The 19,038-nt window shown below is 41.5% G+C and overlaps 1 protein-coding gene across 1 annotated transcript in view; it reads right to left on the bottom strand.

The window, feature by feature from the left end:
* The window catches only part of ALDH1A2 (aldehyde dehydrogenase 1 family member A2), an 88,765-nt gene extending 73,116 nt beyond the window's left edge, over positions 1 to 15,649 (bottom strand). The window contains exon 1 of the mRNA XM_045582193.1: positions 15,331 to 15,649. Within this exon, the coding sequence (XP_045438149.1) occupies positions 15,331 to 15,447 (117 nt within the window). The 5' untranslated portion in view covers positions 15,448 to 15,649. The remainder of the gene's footprint in view (positions 1 to 15,330) is intronic.
* Positions 15,650 to 19,038: the final 3,389 nt, after the last annotated feature.

The raw sequence follows: 19,038 nt of genomic DNA, 5'->3' as shown, positions 1-19,038 counted from the left end.
CTCCCGCCCTCAGTTTGCCCAGGCTCACTGAAAAGCCTCTGATGTGCTTTAGGAGAAAAGTGCCAACAAACCTCTTCTTTCTCTACCACTGTTGCCAAGTATTAAAGTCAATTTTTCCTAAGATTTAAAGGAAGAATTCTCTTGGGAGTCACCACTCTACTTTCAAGTCCCCTAAGTCTTTAGCAAAACAAGTATTTTGATTTCCAGTGGGTCTTTATGGCACTGATCACTCACTCACTTGTATAAGGAGAATCATTAACAGAGATTTCTGTGCACTCCTCTCTTTGGGATCCCTTGATGTGATATAATCAAATGTACAAATTATTTAACAATAATAATTTTAAAAATAAAGATCTGAAATAATTCTAAAACAAACACATTTGGGAAGACTTCTTGCAAAAGAGTTGTTGTGTTCAGCTGTAATTTGTCATTATTAAAAAAAAAAAAAATACCCTGCAGAATCACTCCAAAAATTGTATGATTAAGACTGGTGTGAATTTTAGTTGGCTGAAATAATGAGGAGTTCAAAGAAAGCAAGAAGTGTGCTATCATTTTAACAACTTCATTATTTCAATAGCCATCCTCTTTATATCACTCATAATTAGAGACACTCATAAATAAGCCTCTCGTTGGCTCTCTGTGGAACTGAGTCAGAGACTTGGCAACTTCATTAAAAGCAAAATGTTTGCTTTCTTTCTTCTTTTTTTTTTTTTTTTTTTTAGCTAAACGTAGTTTCTGTACCCATATTTGTACGTAGGCGTCTTTACTAAATGTTGAACAATAATCTCTCTCCTTAATTCAGCTCATCAAGAGTTCCAAAACCCTCTGATTAGTGTACTGCTTTGCTAAGCCCTCTCTTTTTCTGTCGGAATTCCTGGTAATGACACCAGAATGTGGGCAAACCTCATTAGTCTCCCTGCTGTTTACAAGACAGGATTTATGCTCAATGTGCTGAACACAATCACACACATCACTAAATGGCTAGAACTACCACCCAGGCTCTAATCTGAGAAATTTTTCACTCAATGCAAATACCTATCAGCGTGGAGAAGCATGGAAGAGCAATTACAGCCAACACATGTAGTCCTTTAAGAGTACACCAATAAATATCCATTTGTGAAGGTTAATTTAATTCAACCCAGGGTGTTATCTGGAATAGTATATGTCACTGATTCAATCCATTAAGTAATTACTAAATTCCCAGGAGGGCTCACACAAGTCAGATGTGGTTATTCCAGGTTCATTGCTTCTGGTCTCCCCAAGGGCCATTTAGGCCAACAGCTGGAAGAGCTGACTACAAAGGTTCCCAGGCATAACTAGCCATTTTATGAAAACAGGTAATGAGTCTAACCAAGGAAGGAGAGTCACTAAGAGCCTGTCCTGCGAGAAACACTTAGGGAAGCAAAGGAGAAGCACAAATACGTAAAAAAATAAAATAAAAACAGAGATGAAAAAAGATGAGAAGAAGTAGGAAGCAGAGGAGAAAGAGGAATGTTTTCTCTCTAGAAGTGAAGACAGAGAAATCTAGAAACTAAGGTCTGGCTTTAGAAAGCAACTTGGCAGCAGTTTCCTTAGGTAAGATTTTTGAGCCATTGACTACAAAACATTAACTGTGCATACCACCACCCTCTGTCACCGAAACTCTATTAAAGTGTGGATATTGCATGAGTTTCTGAGGCCCCTCTCTATTTCTCTACTCTGCATCCCGCTCCTAAGGTTCCATGTAACAGACAGATCTAACAGTAAAGGCTTAGTGAGAAAGGGTTGCTCCTAAAAGCCAACATGGGAGATATCCACCGATCTCTCTGTGACAAGTGTCTTCCTCACAAATGATGGTTTATGGCAGGAGAAGAATCGTTAAAAAGAATGTGAAATACATTCACTTTCCACAGTTTCACACGTCCTCACTCCCAATGGAATCTAATAACCATAACAAAGAAAAGAGCATTTTGAATGAAAACACAAACAAGCAGGTGTTATTCAGGGCCATGTGTAACTGACTACCCAGTCAGTGAGAATCTAAAAGCTCAGTTCTTTATCACGGCCTAAAGAATCACACCTGCCCAGGTGATTCATACCTAAAGTGTTGCTTATATCAATAGTTTTCTCTTTTTGGTTTGTATGCACATTCTCATCTTTATGTCAGGTTGAAATTGTTGCTAATAGTAGCTATGATAATGTCAACTATAATTAAATTTCGAATTTATATTCAGATAATTGAGTTTGGGATTATCCAGCAAAACACTCAACAGAGCTTTAAACTAAGAGTTCAAATTTTATTGCCTTTGTTGTGGTTCTTGTGTTTGTTCATATTGTTATGAGCAGGAAAAGGAAAGGATTATTTGAGTTCTGAAATTGTCATCTACTAGCTAGTGAGCCTGGAAAAATTATTTAACTTAAATATGTCTGAGTTTCTCTTTTATAAAATGGGAATGTGAGCATAATATCCACATTTTAGGACTGCCACAATTATTAAATGTAGTCACATGTGAAAAGCCCTTTGGAAATGTATTAATAATAAAAAACTTTGGAATACAACAAGTATTCATTCAATGAACATTTCCTAAACATTTACACTATGAGACTCTGAGCTAGATGCTCAGAAATACCACCATGAATAGGAGTGTATAATCTAGTACAGTTTAGGAGTAGAGAATTACACAAAAAATATAATGAGACAAAATTTGTACCATTGAGGAGTAGTACAAACAAGTAATATGGGCATTCAGAGAATATATGTTCAGCCTTCTTAAAAAAGTATGGGGACAATCCTGCTAGTTATTACATAAGTACTTCATGCATGGAAGGACTAGATTCCCTTTTAAGGTTGGAAAATTCTATTCTTCTTCAGTAGCTTCTTCAGAATTAGATGCACACATGAACAGATCAAATCTCTTACAAAATACAAGTACATAAGTGAATGAATGTACAACACCTGCTCTGATTCAAAACACAGTAAGTTAAAAACATTAACAAAATACAAAACAATGTTATTTTCAAGTATGATGCTAAGGAATAACTTAAATTCTCTAAACTAGCAAGATAAAGCACAGTATTAAATCAGTTGCTCAAGAAAAAGGGCCTATTAGAAATTCTTTTTCACATATTCATTGTCATCTCTCTACTTTTCCTCCAATTCCCAAAACAAATAGCACACAGAGGAAGCTGAGCTCAGCTATGTGACTTCATTACCTGGTGCCCATCAACACAGTGAACAGTTCATCTATTTACCAGGTAATAGCCCTTCAAAAATTGGTGGAGTGTGTGTAAGAGTGATAGTGAGAGAGAGAGAAAAACAAACAAACAAACAAAAAAAAAACAGTAGTAGCTTATTTGAGCACATATTCTATTCTAGGTAATGTAAGAAAAGTAGGGAAATTAGTCTTGACATGAAAAGTTATAATGATCATACATCCAAAAGTTTTCTACAATGACACCTTAAGGTAGATTTATGGAATGCATTTCTGCTCTTAGTTTAGGAAAACCAACATGTATTCAAATCATCCACCAAAATAGGACTAGTTTCTGATGTTTTCTCCTAGTGGAGAAGATTAAGCTTAGAAAAGAAACACACATTCTGGACCCCCTAATCTTATTCCAAAATTTCATAAAATACAATTTTGAAAATCCCTGACACATTAATATCGTTTGTCTTTACTGTTTGTTGCATCATTTATCCTTAAGATTTATCTGTGTTCTTATATATAAACAAATACCAATTACAAGTAGATAAAGACACAAATGCAAAAGGTAAAAATTTTAATAAAAATAAACTTTGAGAAGACTATGTAGAAGAATATATTTAAAAACTTGGAATAAGAATAAATTTCTTAAACAAGACATCACAAGCACTAAATATTTTTTAAAGATAGAAAAATTCTCCATTTACATTTAAAGCTATATGACAATTACACTAGAAAAAAAGAAGAAAGAAAAAGCACAGGGGGAAGGAAATGTTCACACAGTATATAATTGTTAAAGAATTATAATCCGAACATATAACAATTACCACAAGTCTACATACCTACACAAACAAAAATGAGCAAATTATATACTGACCAATTCACAAAGGAAGAAAGTCAAATGGCCAATAAATATATGAAGAGATGCTCAACCTCACAAGAAATCAGTGAAATGCAAATTAAAACTGCAATGAGATAACTTTACACTCATGAGGTTGGCGAAATTTAGTAAGTATGAGAACTCTAAGTATAGGTGAGGATGTAGAGTAATGGGAACTTTGATATACTGCTGGTGGCAGTGGAAACTAGTATAACTGTGGTGGACAGAAACCTGGTCATCTGTAATTAAGCTGTAGATACATATACCCTATGAGTCAGCAATAGCACTTCGAAGTGTATATCCTAGAAGGCCTTTTGCACAGGTGTATAAGGAGATGTGTTCAGGAATGTTTAATGCAGCACTATGGTAATAGTAAAATGCTAGGAGTGTCTTAAATGTCAATAGTAGAAGAATTAAATGTTGTGATATATTCAAGGAATGGAATAGTGTGCAACAATGACAATGAATCAATTGCAGGTACATGCCACAACATGGGTGAATCTTGAATATATTAGGCAAACAAATCAAATTGCAGAAGAATGTATACACCATTTATATAAAAAGATTTAACTTGCAAAACAGGTGCAGGTATTGTTTGTAAATACATATGTTCACACCTATGGGAAAGATAAATGGCTCTGAGGAAGGAAGGGGGAGGTAGAAAGGAAAAGTGGAGTTCGCAGGGGAGTTTTAGTGTATTTCTTTTCTTTTTTTTTAATATATATATTTTATTGATTTTTTCAGAGAGGAAGGGAGAGAGATAGAGAGCTAGAAACGTCGATGAGAGAGAAACACCGACCAGCTGCCTCTTGCACACCCCCCACCGGGGATGTGCCTGCAACCAACATACATGCCCTTGACCGGAATCGAACCTGGGACCTTTCAGTCCGCAGGCCGACGCTCTATCCACTGAGCCAAACCAGCTTCGGCTCAGTGTATTTCTTTTAAAAACAAATTAGCAGCAAACATTGCAAAATGTTAAGAACAAATCTGGGTATTGGTCCGTGTTTTATTGTCTGTAGTCTTCTGTATGTTTGAAACATTTCATTTCCTGTCATGTCTAACAATACATTATGCTGGTGATCTGTTGAACAGCAAATATCTCTTTGCCTTCTGAATCTTGAGGTGCTTAAAGTGCACTTGTCTCAGTCATTTAGCATCTTCTAGCATGTACCATAGTTACTGCGTACATGTCCTCACCCCATACCCAAGTGGGACTCCTCTCCAGCCTCCTTTAGTACAAAGTCCACATCTATGTGTCTTTATGCCAGATGGTGACTAACAGCGTTTTGCACACAAGAGGCCCTAATAAAAGTCAAATGAATAAAAGAATGAATAAATTCAGGGAAGCAAAAGGGTAGCTCTAGCTGCAGTTAAAAATAAAAATGATCCCAAGATAATACAATTAGATATAACCTTCCCTGTGAAAATCAAGTTACATTGGTACACTGGGTATCAGATTCTAAAATATAAATGAGGCAGAGTTCACTGGTTTCAGGCTTGCTAGACAATTTAACCAGCCTCATATTGGTTCCTGATCTCCTCCCAAAAAAGGCTTGTACACTTAGGGAAATAAGATTCTAAGTTATCCTCTGTAGATACTTTAGACACTTCATTATTTCATCTTTTAGGCAAGGTGTCATTTCACCTCCTCCTCACCACTTTAACTTTCGATCATTACTCACACCTCAGCCCACAGATCTGGTGTGTGTTTTGATGCTAAGGATGAGGAGGGAGAAAATAGTTTGGTTGTTAGTAGGTTTACTAAATCCACCATATTTTGCCAGATCCACTTATGAAGAGATAGGTTCCATTCAACCTGTGGGAAGAGCTATATAATCTATACCATTTTTTTGACTCAATTTAATCTTTAAGAAACCCCTGGAAATGACCTTGGACAAAAACCCTTAAGAGTCACTGGATTCGAAATCAGAAGACTTAAGCTAGACAAATCAAAATTATTTATCAAAAAATATACAAAAATAAAATCTTGCAATTATTTTGGGGGAAAAAATCTATATTTTATAATCAAGACTAGAGGCCCAGTGCATGGATTTATGCACATTGAAAGTAAATTAATTAGAAGAAATATTTTAATATCATTATTTGCCCTTTCTCTATAATAGAAGTGTCAACCAAATTCATGATTGACAATGACAGATCAAAATGACAAGAGTGCAATTGGTGCAGGTGAGAGCTTTATATGTATTGCACATGCATGAGTCAACTTAGCCTTTTATATAGAGAAAATAAACTTGCTTAATTAGACCTGTTTTCTGATTTGGCTAACCTTTTTCCAGCCCAGTGCCTAACTTCTCTTTCAGGTAATTGTCAGCAACTCAGCAGTAAATATCAACATGAAGCACATTATTATTGTACAATAGATCACACAGGGAGAACAAAGAGTAAAATATTTAACTGCAACAGTGTTTGACTATATTCTGTGCAGTGAGAAAACCTGAAGTTATTTTCAAAGTCCACCATTTCTTCTCTTCAGTTGGGTCAAGTTTCTAAACTTTCTAAATCTCCATTTTCTGGCTAATGAAAAGAAAATAGGATTTTTATCAAGTCTCCTATCTACCCACTCCAGGACTTCTGTGAGGATCAAATGAGATGAGTCCTGGGAAAAATGCTTCACAGATATTTGGTTACAGTGTAAAATGTTTCCACCTGGCTATAAAGCAAGTCATGTTCCTGGGCTGAAGTAACCCCAAGGAGGCTAGTCCTTAGGAAGAGGAAGCTGGGTGTTGCTCTATGACATCATTACCTGGTACCCACAGTGACCATTTCTGGGCTGGGCTGGGCTGTGGACCATATTTTTCACCACGGGGTCTTGGTAGCATTGGTTGCAATTTGGTGGGGTATTGGTCCGGGGTGGTGGCAGGACCTGTGTCCCACTGAAAGAAGCTAAGTGTTGGTTTGTCTGTCAGTGCCAAGTCTGTGGTGCTGGTTCTTTTTAAATGGCCAGTATGCATCATGGCAGTTCCTGCATTGAGCATCTGCCCTCTGGTGGTCAGTGCGTATCATAGCAACCAGTTGGACATTTGGATGGACACTTAGCATTTTAGACTTTTATACATATAGATTGGAGAGTATTTTGGTACCACTGATAATATCCTAAATTCTTCTAAATAAGGGACAGGTGTTTCCAGGTTCAACTGAACAATAGGTTTTATCTCTCCATGCTGAAAATTAATTCCAGCATGTAATAATTACAAGAGTTTCATCAAAAGGTTGATGAAGTTTGAAGGCTCAACCAGGGCTGAGCCGCATATATAGTTTACTTGTTGGAACAGCTAAACAGCACTTCCCCCAAACCAGAATATTATTGCTTGCTGCCAGACAGCTCAGAACACCTTAATCTGTATATTATTGCCTCCTGTTGGCCAAACACTTAAACAGCTGTGGGCTATTCCCCTAACTGACAATGCTTCTGTAAACCTTACCCTTTGAAGTGTATGTCTCCACCTTGCCTTAGGACAAATTGTGTTAATAAATAGCATGGGGTCTTTAGACAAGGAGTAGTCTTCAGTTCCTTTAGCTGAAACTCCTCTTGCCCCCAGTGCCTTTCAAAATTATCTTTCATCCTTAGAATCCTTCTTGAATCTATGCACAGCTCCTTTCTCCAGATTGCTAAACCCTTTGTAAGGCTGGGACAAGAACCCCAGCATCTCCAGAGATGTAGGAATAAAGAATTTGCTACTTTTCTCTCCAAAGATCAAGCTATAGTGAAGAAAGGAAACAGAGCTGGTAGTAACAGAGCTGAACTGGAGGAAAAGGAAAGCTTCTTTCTATAGCAAAAAATAGAATGTTCACCCATGACAATTTTCAATCACAATCTACAGAGGTCAATAAGCCTCTTTGTTAGCTCCAGCGAAGTTTTGCTGAAAGACAAATTATTATTCCAACTGGAATTTTCAAAGTCTGGAAGTTTTTCCAAATCATGTGACACAACAGAGACTTGCTGTAAATAAACTCACTAACAGTTAAGATTATGAAGAGAGACAACTTGAACATAACTCAGGCCAAAAAACAAACAATAGAGATATGCCAGAGATAAGAAATTCCCAATTTGAAGTATCTTATATATCTGAACAGTAAAATGGAATAGAGCTCAAAGATATGCTGAAGAGGCAATTAAAAATTAATCAAAGTGACTTTTTGGCAATCACTTTTATATGCACTAGACTTGGTCTTTGGGAAGAGAAATGGCTGGCTTTGAAATGACCTGTCACAGCAAATTAAAAAAATTAAAGAAATGCTAGAAGGACTTTCAAAATAGTCACTGCATGGTGCTTTTCCAGGTGAAGTGCCACAAAATTGGGCAGTCAAGACCAGTGAAAGTTTAATCAGGTTTAAATTATATAACTTAATATACCTTCCCATTTCCAAATAGTATCTTCCTTCAGAGAATGTCCTCACAGGCTGTCATACTTCCTAGATCTAAGCATCAATGACTTGAGAACATCTTGGTCCAAATGACAAAACACCAGTCAGTTGGGTATACTGAAGCATATTAATGCTAAATTTTGGCACAAAAGTGTCAGATACCTAATTTAACTATTAAAATATAGTCATGCACTGCTTAATGATGGGGATATGTTCTGAGAAATGCATTGTAAGACAATTTTAATCTTGTGTGAATACAGTAAAGTGAATTTACACAAACCAAGGTGGTATAGGCTACTACTGACATCTGTGTCTATATTTTTAAAATTTCATTTTTATTACAGTTGACATGCAATATTATATTAGTTTCAGGTGTACAGCATAGTAATTAGACATTTACATCCCTTATGAACTGGTCACCCTCATAAGTCTAGTACCCATCTGGCAGCAAACAACCTATGTAATAAAAGGCTAATATGCAAATTGACTGAATGCTATGATGCACACTGACCAACAGACAGTTAATGCCAGAGCTGCCTCCTGGTGGTCAGTGCGCTCCCACACGGGGAGCACCGCTCAGCCAGAAGCCCTGAGCTGGGTTTATGGCTGGTCTGCACAGCAGCTGTGGCTGAAGCCTCTCCTGCCTCCTCCACAGCAGTCAAACATCCCAAGGGCTCCTGAACTGCAAGAGGGTACAGGCCAGGCTGAGGGACCTCTCCTCTCTCCCCGTGAGTGCACGAATTTCGTGAGCCAGGCCTCTAGTTTATTATAATATTATTGACTATATTCCATATGCTGTACTTTGCTTTTATACAACTGGTAGGGCAGTAAGTTTGCTTACACCAGCATCATCACAAACACATGAGTACTTACAGTTTAAGCCCTGTCTGTTGGCTTTTCTTTTTATAAAACAAGTGCCTGATTTAAGCTTTTTTTTATTTTCTTTTTTTTTATTAAGGTATTATATGTGTACATATCTTACCATTGCCCCTCCCCACCCCATCCCCATACATGCCCTCACCCCTCAGAGTGATTTAAGCTTTGCTTGCTGAGGCATCCACTTTAAAGAGGCAACCCTTCTAAGAAGGCTATCTGGAATGCACACAATTCCAGTCATGGGACTGTACAGAGAATCAGTCCACCCTCTCCCATTTACCCTCCTTTGATTTAGAGATTTTGATTGATTTAGGTAACAATTTTAGGCTACTTGTTGTGGGGGTTTTGTTTGTTTGTTTTTTGTTTTGTTTGTTTTTTATCTTCCCATACTTTAAGTTCCCACTCTTATGTTATGAATTCACCAATAAAGAGTGAGCCAGTGTGTAATGCTAGCTCATGCCCTCTCTACTCAGGACCTTACTGTGCCGTGGGTCATGTGAGCTTGGGGAGCACCCTCAGCCACTCCTAGCTGACAGCAGGACTATGGATGGGCTGAGATGGCCCAAAACATCAATGCCGTGAGCTACAACATTATGATGGCTATGACATCACTAGGGGATAGGAATTTTTCAGGAACATTTTAATCTTATGGGATCACTGTAGTAAATGCAGTCTCTTGTTGGCCTAACCACCATTATGTGGCTCAAGACCGTACTAGCTGGGAAACTGATTTGGTTACTTTTTGGTAAAAATAATAGCTTGGTAGGGAACCCTCCAAGGGATCCTACTTGATGAAAATCCAAGGTAAACATACAAGCTATACAGAATATTATTGTCATGACTAATTAAGCTACTAAACATTAAATAAATAAACAGGATATTAAACATTGGCCTGTTTGTAAAACTTTATTGTTCATACACCTCTGATATTTCTTATTGGGCCTCCATTAATTTAGAACTACAAATGTAATGGTCACTTTACAAAAATGAAATGGGATTAGTCCTTGGTTGATTGTCATTATATGCCATTTACTTTCTCTCACTGACAACTAGAAGTTGATACCCAGTGAAGAAACACCATCCATAACTGCTTACATAGCTAATCAAGCATATATCTGATCAAGATTTGAACAAAGACCTATTTTAATTCAGAGCCTTTAGTTTTCTAAGTCAGGCTTTATAAACTTTTTCTAAAATACAGGCCAAATGGTCTCTGTTGCAAATACTTGACTCAGCCATTGTAATACAAACACAGCTACAGACAATATGTGACTGACTGAGTGTGGTTGTGTTCCAATAAAACTTTATTTACAAAATTAGGTAGACAGTCTGTAGTTTGCTGACCCCTGCAAGTTGTCACTAAAATAACTAAAAAGGCAAAAATATTCATCAGTATTTGTATTCCACCACCCAAATTGAGAAAGATTTGAGAGAGAACTGTGCATGTTGGTATTTGAGATGCTCGTCTAATACAACAGAGAACTAATTATGCATGCCTGGCTTCTCTTAAGCCTGGATACAAGGAAATGAGACCTCACAGAATAGGCTCTTCAGAGAATCTTCTAACCTGGAATGGAAACACTGGTTCCTCATTTTATAGATAAAAAGGACTTGATGATTCGATATGGTAACATAAGCCCATAGAGCAGAAGGCATCGGGGCAGGCAGGACCCCAGGAGAAGGGCCTCATTCAAGTCGTACAATGAAGGTGGTCAGCTCCCCTGTGTTAAACGGAGATGATATTAAACATCAAAAATCTGTGCAATTGCAAAAAGTTTTTTTTAATGTAAGCTCCCTTCTAAATGTAAAGTTTGATTAATAATTTATGATCAAGATAAACAATCTCAATTAGAGGCAACTAGACCCACACCATCTTATAAGAAAGGATCCCTAAGATAGGCAACAATCTTGCCTCAGACATGCAAACCATAGAAACATCAAAAGTAGTCATTTAACGTTAGTGAATCAGAAGTCACAAAAGGTAGCTCTTTCTTAAGAGGAGTAGGCCAAGTCATATTCTCTCCATGTTTGCAATAGAAGCAACACAAAAATGGAGATTTGAAGTCTCTCTCTCTCTCTCTCTCTCTCTCTCTCTCTCTCTCTCTCAGAAAAAAGTATGCGACTATTAGGAAAAGCAAAGGGTATGATGAGGAGTGCTCTATCAATTTTTAAAAGTCAAAGCCAAGGTTTTCCTTATCTCTTCCTATTCTCTCTCTCCTTCATAAGATGTATTTGAAAGTGCTTGGTAAACCATTAGGCCCTATAAACAATGTAAGTGGCATTACAAGTATTATTGGCATTATTGTTATTTTTACATTGATCAACCAAACTACCACCAGGCTGACAACTAATTTTTGGCACTCAATGCTTCCACAGCCCAGCTAGCATAATGGAAAGCACAGTTGTTAGAAACATAGCCATTCATATTTGACATTAACTTCAGAAAACAGATGTTCAATAAAAGGTTGTTAATTTAATAAATAGAAGAATAAATAGTAGTTACTCCATGCACATCAGTTCTGATTATTAGTTGATTGCCTTTTATTTTTTCCTCTTCTATTTTAGTAGGTCAATACCCCATAAATGCCCCCCTTCCTCTTTCTGTTCTAGCTCTCCACAGTATCAGATGCTGGAGTAAAAAACAACACTTTATATTACTGTTAGTTATAGGCATAAACTCTCACTGAAAAAGTGATCAACAGGGAAAGAAGTCAACCTGTGTGTGTGTGTGTGTGTGTGTGTGTGTGTGTGTGTGTGTAGTGGAGTAGGGGGGTGGTGCTGGGACAGATGGACTAGTAAAGCCAGGAAAGATGATACAGACAATGGAGAAGGTAGGGGTGGTATTAAAGTTTCCAAAGACCTGGGGATCTGGCAAAGATCCTTCCTGCAGTTCTGGGCAGACAGTAAAGTACTAGGCTTGATTTTACAATGTGTATGCTCCTGCGACATATTCAGCTATACAAAACTTCTAAAAACTAGACTGATAAAACAGAAACAACTCAGAAAAATTTTAATTCATAAAAGCATAGCTAAAAGCAATCAAAGTCTTACGTTAGTTGTTAAGTATTCTTCTTAGCATGCAAACAAGAAAGTACCCGTTCTCTCTACCTCAAAGTAGTCCATTCACTCCTTCGTGTTGGTGCTGTTATCACACTTTCTTGACTAATGCAGTCTTATTTGTTTGTTTAATATATTCTTTAATAAGAAATCACTTTTAACGCTGAGGTCTAGCTTGCTTTATTGGGAAAATAAAAATAGACATATTCCAAAGATAGTATTGCCATTGATCATTAGTCTAAAATGGGTAGTGGACCTTCAGGCTTATTTTCAAAACTGAATGTAATTGCCTGAAAGTCAATACATACAAACAGGGAGGTTAGCCCTTTCAGCATCCTTGGAGATTGAACTTTAATTTTGGAGCACTTTCGCTGGACCCTTAACAAACAAAGGCAGTAACTTTCCCCCCTAATTATCTCCTTCATTCCCCTTTTATTAAAACAAAACAAAAAAGTAAAATAGTTTTAGGAGAAAGAGAATGGTGAATAAGTACAATAATACAAGACCCCAGTGCAAAGTTTCCTAGATGCATGCTACTTGAAATTCTCAGTAGCGACTTTATGTTGGTCCCAAAATCACATTTTAAAATCCTCCCGCAATAGCCTTCACTAAAGATGTATTTGTTGAACAAGACAAAAATGATTGAGGATCCACCTAAGTTCGTCTTGTACCATTTTCTGACACATTGTTGTTTCCTATGTGTTATTAAACAAGCCCTCTAGCATAGTCATTTTTAGCTACTAATTACCCTTTTAGAGATTCCTAGTGATTGTGGTATCACTCTTCTAAAGGACTAATGGTCCGTTCTACCTTATTCATTCTTCTGCTTAAAGATGCTAATATAATTTTCCTCACTTGTGAGCATAAGTGATTTTTAAAAAGACAAAAACCTTCCCATTCATCTTATTTTCCTTTTAAGTAAAACAGCATTCGCCATACCCTCGGCTACCAAAGAGCAGCTTCTGCCCCGCGTTAAAAAGGCTGCTTGCCCACGCGCTTGCCTCAAAAATTTTAGTCTCACCAATGGGCTAAGAAGGAAAGCTGCTGGGAACGTTCACAGATACCTGGTTTTACAAGGTTTTGTGAAAAGAGGTCGCCTTTAGATGAGGACTGCTCAGTGTTTACGAGGGTTGTTTGTCAAGCCCCAAATAAGATGCCTCCTCCCCACAAATTAAAGAATCGAGTTACAATCCATTATTTCATTTCTGATTGTTTTTCTTTGTAATAAGTGGGAAAGCGGATACTGGATAAAAGTCTCCCCTGAGTGAAATGACTCCACATTAAAGACTTCAATTAGCTATAAATCAGTTGTCTTTCCTACTGAGGGAGAACAAGAGAAAAAAGAGCGCGGGGGCAGTGAGAGGGAAAGAGAGCTGGAAGAGTTTCCAAGTGAAATTCGGAGATACCTACTCACTGAATACCTAAAACTTCTTTCAGGGCTGTGAGGAGAATCTGATCCAAAGTGAGACGGAAATCAAACCCTCCCAAAGCTGAGGATCAGGTCCTCTCTCAGAGGTAGATCTTACATCTTAATAATTCTAAAATGAGGCTGAAGAGGTTAGAGACCCTCCTAAAACAAAACTTGATGCTCCAGGCTTTCCCCCGCGCCCCCCTCCCTTGCTCCTGAACCCAGAGATGTGCAGAACATTGACACTCTAGTGATGCAAATGATGCCTAAATGGCTGTAACCATTAACGACCTCTCATTAAAACGGCTTTCAAAAATTTGTCACACCACCTAAAAATAAATAAATAAATAAATAAATAAATAAATAAATTAAATTTAAAAAACTAGCAGGTACATCAAATTCATCTAAATTGGCGCTCAAAACAGAAACCACCCTGATTTGTAACCTAAAACTCAACGCAAGTAAAATGTTCAGTATTCCGATGTTGATTTTTGTATTTCTTTCAACTGTTAAGTCAGAACCAAACAATTTACTTCTCGACAAAACTTAGTTTATCGTGCTATAAGCACGATGGAAAACAACCTTTAACCATATTGTGTATGCTCAGTGTGTGTTTAAGTTAATCAGGAGGTTTAGGGCAGACATCAAATGAAAGAAAGAGAACAATCAAACAAGAGAACTGTAAAATGAACTCCAAGAAACAGGACTTTAAATCCCATCCCTCCCTCCCAATCCTATAACGCTATAATTCCCCCATATGCGTAATTAATCATTTTTTTCTTTGCCGAGTTTTGTTTTGTTTTTTAAAAGAAAGCAAATTCCATGTATACTAGGGAGCGAATAGCATATTCTTTTTTTAATGGGGTGCAACAAAAAAACATTCGTGTTTGGCAAACCCGAGATGTCAGAGTTCGTTAGAAAGAGTAATTTTTTTTTCAGTTCCAAAACGAGCCTGTTGATTTATACAAATTTAAAGACTTCCCAAGTTTTCCAGGGAAACTGCCGCCGCCGCCAACATTCGAGCGCGACGCTGACAGCGGGTCCCCTGCGCTTGGCAGCCGGGTTCCCACGCGCCCCGTGCGGGCCGCCGGCGCCCGCGCCCCTCCCGCCGCCGGGCCCCCAGGACCTGCGGGGCGGGCGGGCGGCCGAGCGGCCCTCGACGGCGGCGGGGGACCCCGAAGCCACAGCCCCTCTGCCCCGTCGGAGGAGCCCACGGCTGCCGGCGCCTTCCCCGAAGCGGTCGCGACCCCGAATCGGAGGGAAGGCGGCAGCGGGTGCGGTTTGGGCAAAAGCCTTTGACGGCGAGCCCTCTGCGCCGCGGTTCCCGGGGTGCTCAGCCTCCCGAAGTGTCCCTAGGCTCCGCGGGATTTCGGCAACTCCCACCCCAAGCCCGCCGGGGCGCCCCTCTGCTGCCCGGGAGGATGGACAAGCTGGCCCCGGCGACCCGGCCCCCAGCCCCCGCCCCGCGCCCCCTAACAGATCCCGCAGGACGCGCGGGGCAGGCAGGTTGGAGAGCGGCGCGTGGCCGGCCCGCGTACCTTGGTGAACTTGATCTCCAGGTTGGGCGTGGGCGATGGCAGGAGGTGCAGGGACGCCATGAGCGCGGCGGGGTCGGCCTTCACCTCGCCGGGCATCTCGATCTTGCTGGAGGTCATGGTGCGTGTCTGTCGCCCGGCGGCGCGGCGTGGCGGTGCGGGCTGCGGGCGGGCTGTGCGAGGGGCGGCGGGCGCTCCCTGTTTATAGGCAGGTGTCAAGCGGGGGCGCTTCTTATTGGACGTGAGGGCCGGAGCGCGGGGGCTGGTCCTTAGTACCTAGGACTTGGGGCGCAGAGATTTACATACAGCCCGCCGCCCGCCGCCCGCCGCCAGCGCCCACGGTCAAGGGCGTCCGCGCCCCACCCTCCCCCGCCGCCCCCGCGCGCGCACACGCCGCCCCCCTCGACGGCGGAGCGCGGACCGGCCCGGGGCTCCGCGGGCTCGGGGAGCAGCGGGCTGGCCTCACTCTGGGACTATCACCTTGGCTGAGGGCGAGGGTGGGTCGTGGCCCCAGAAAGTGAGTGAGAGGGGGGTGCACGGGGTCGGCGGGATCAGCCCGGGGACGTAGCTACAGGGGTGCGGAGAACCCCTCTCACCCCAGTGCCGGGAGCGGGGACCCCTCCAAATACCGGGGCTCCTTTCCTCCCCGGGGGCCAGGGAAGGGGTGCCCTCAGCCCTCCTTCCCAGGGCACGGGCGCGGGGACCTGCGCAGCGAACCCCGCACACCTCACTCTCGCAACCGAGCCCCAGGTTCGCCTTGGCCGAAGGGTCGGGGCTGGTGAGGATGAGTCGAGTTCCTCGCCCCACACTCAAGGAGAGTGTCCCCCGCGCGAGCCAGGCGCCTCCGCGGGCCCCGAGCTGGCTTCTCCCGCCCAGCTGCTGCCCTCTGCCGGCCGGGACTGCCAGGCTGTCCTGGGGAGTCGGGCTTTGGACCTCAAAAGCTTCTCCTCCGGGTAGCAAGTTTCATTTGCCCCTCTCATCTTTCTTCTGGGATGCCTCCTTCCAGCTCTTACATTTCTCGCCCGAAAACACACAGACGTACACTTGTGTTGCTTCTATTGTTCTTCACGCTAAAAGCTATCATCCCGCTGGACATGAGGCCCCTCACTTAACTACCCCCTTGGGCTTGAGCTTCCATATTTTAAGTGTTTCCGTAGCTCCAGTGGGCCTTCTTCTCGTCTGTGGGAGCCTAAAGGTCAGCATGTAAGTGTCCATCTGTCAAGAGCCCAGCGATCCCATACCAGAATGGACTTAGGGCTCAGTGGACTAAATCTGGGTCCAAATGAAAAGATCTCTATAGGGCACTTCCCTCCTCCCATTATAATCCTAACAGGATTATATATCCTACTGATTATATCCTACTGAGTCTTATCTAAAATGCCTTTTTCAAAGCCCCAAGAACCCTATTTCTTTGGGGGTGTTAAATGTCAGCCAGACAAGATCTTGCCTTAAATATTTTCAGTACCTAAACCTGCCTAATGTTCAGTGCTTGGCTGCTAAACAGTAGAAATAGACAAAAATATTTCATTTTAGTATTAGGTCTATAGACATAGCTTTCAGCTGGAAGTATATACCCACGGGTACCTGAGTGAATTATTTTCATAGAGAAAATAGGGACCTTAGCTTTGGTAGTTGAGAGATCTCAATTCACACAGGATCTCTATACCCAAAAATCATGCTTTAATAGCAGTATATGTTCCTGAGATACAATTTTAGAGGGTTAGGGATACAACTGAGAAATACAAGAATATGGTCTTAGCCGAAACCAGTTTGGCTCAGCGGTAGAGCGTCGGCCTGCGGACTGAGGGTTCCCGGGTTCGATTCCCATCAAGGGCATGTACCTTGGTTGCGGGCACATCCCCGGTAGGGGGTGTGCAAGAGGCAGCTGGTCAATGTTTCTCTCTCATCGACGTTTCTAGCTCTCTATCCCTCTCTCCTCCTCTCTGTAAAAACTCAATAAAATATATTAAAAAAATAAAAAAAGAATATGGTCTTAGAATTTCCAATGCAAGGAAAGATGCTTGGAGTCTGGGACAGCCTTTCCTGTCAGTGAGCTTGAAACCCTTCCCCGCATAGATCCCTGACTATGAAAGCTTGTGGGGGGAAAAGTTACAAAAGAACATCAGCAGCCCGTTCTGGACTCCCACGCACAGAGAATGCTAACCTTTCAACTAGGCCTTTGGGGAGAAGTGAGGTCTCCACAGGGAGGTAAGAATAAGCAGAAGGGTCCAGAGAGCAAAGGCATAGAGATGTGAGGATATTTTTTAGGAAACATCAATGTGGCTGGAGGAGCAGCAGACGAGGAGGGCAAGACAGTTGATTCAAGGTTGTAGGGACTTTTAATTCTTGAGACACGGAGGCATCATCAAAAGGTTCCAAGGAGAAAAGGGAGATCTGTAAAAATTAAACTGATAAATGAATAGTGTCAGGAAAGACTATCACAAATGAAAAGCCATTGATTTATATATATTTTTTCTCTCTCAAAGCATAAGATGGGGTTGTTTGTCCGTGACCCACTTCTTGCTTGCTGACTCCAGTTCTATCGTCATGTCTGGGAAAATCTCTCCCAGAGAAGAAACAGTGTGATGAAATGATGCGCATTTGTTACACAGTGAGGCAGAGCCAATGAAGAGATCCTCTTCTTCTTCAGGCGGGAAGGGAGGATCTCTTGGCTTTCGTAAACATCTCCAGAAGACCCAGTACAGATGGCACACTAGTTTGAATTGTTCCCTGATGGCTACTTTTGTGTGAGATTTGCTCTCCAACTAGATAGTCAAGTGATCAGCCCAGGAACTGTGGCTTCTATTCCTCTTGTTCCTTCCCTCAATTCCTACAGCAGCATGGGGCACACAGTAACTATTATATTTGATAAAAATATTTGTTGGCAGGACAACTCTGGTAAGGGAAGGAGTGTTGGGTCTGGGCAGAGGGTAGGGGGGTGTGCAGGAGGCAGGGGATTGATATTTCACTCTCACATCAATGTTTCTCTGTCTCCCTCTCCCTCTTTTGCTCTAAAAGTTTAAAAAAAAATCAATAAAAAGTATTAGTAGCCCTGTGCACAAATCTGTGTGCCAGTAGCTTGCTGTTGCCCTCCTATAGCTCTCCGTCCGCTGCCCCGCTCTCCTGTAGCTCCCTCCAACCCCCCACCCCCTAAAGCTCTCTGCCCCACCCTCCTGCTGATCTGTGATCCGGTCATTACACAGCCCAGTCACTATGCTTAACGGCATAATGAGCATTTGCATATTACATCATTATTATATAGGATATATTCTAGAAGCCCAGTGCACGAAATTTGTGCATGGTAGGGGGAGGATCCCCTCAGCCCAGCCTGCACCCTCTCCAATCTGGGAACCCTCAAGGGTTGTTTGACTGCCGATTTAGGCCCTATCACCCCAGGATTTGGCCTAAACTGGCAGTCAGACATCCATCTCACAATCTGGGACCGCTGCCTCCTAACTGCTCACCTGCCTGCCTGCCTGATCACCCCCAACTGCCCTTCTCACCCCCTCCTGCTGGCCTGGTCACCCCTAACTGCCCCCCCCCCCGTTGCTGGCCTGGTCATCTCTCACTGCTCCCTCCTGCTGACCTGGTTGCCCAACGCAGCCTGCTGTTCAGTTGTTTGGTCGTCCCTCGCTAACGCCTGGTTATCCCACGCAGCCTACTGTCTGGTCATTACTGTGAAGGCATCCAAATCAATTTGCATATTACTCT

The sequence above is a fragment of the Pipistrellus kuhlii genome, unplaced genomic scaffold (assembly GCF_014108245.1).
Source record: "Pipistrellus kuhlii isolate mPipKuh1 unplaced genomic scaffold, mPipKuh1.p scaffold_m20_p_1, whole genome shotgun sequence".
Lineage (NCBI taxonomy): Eukaryota > Metazoa > Chordata > Mammalia > Chiroptera > Vespertilionidae > Pipistrellus > Pipistrellus kuhlii.
The sequence above is the reverse complement of the archived record's forward strand: the minus strand, read 5'-3'. Positions and strand labels throughout refer to the sequence as shown.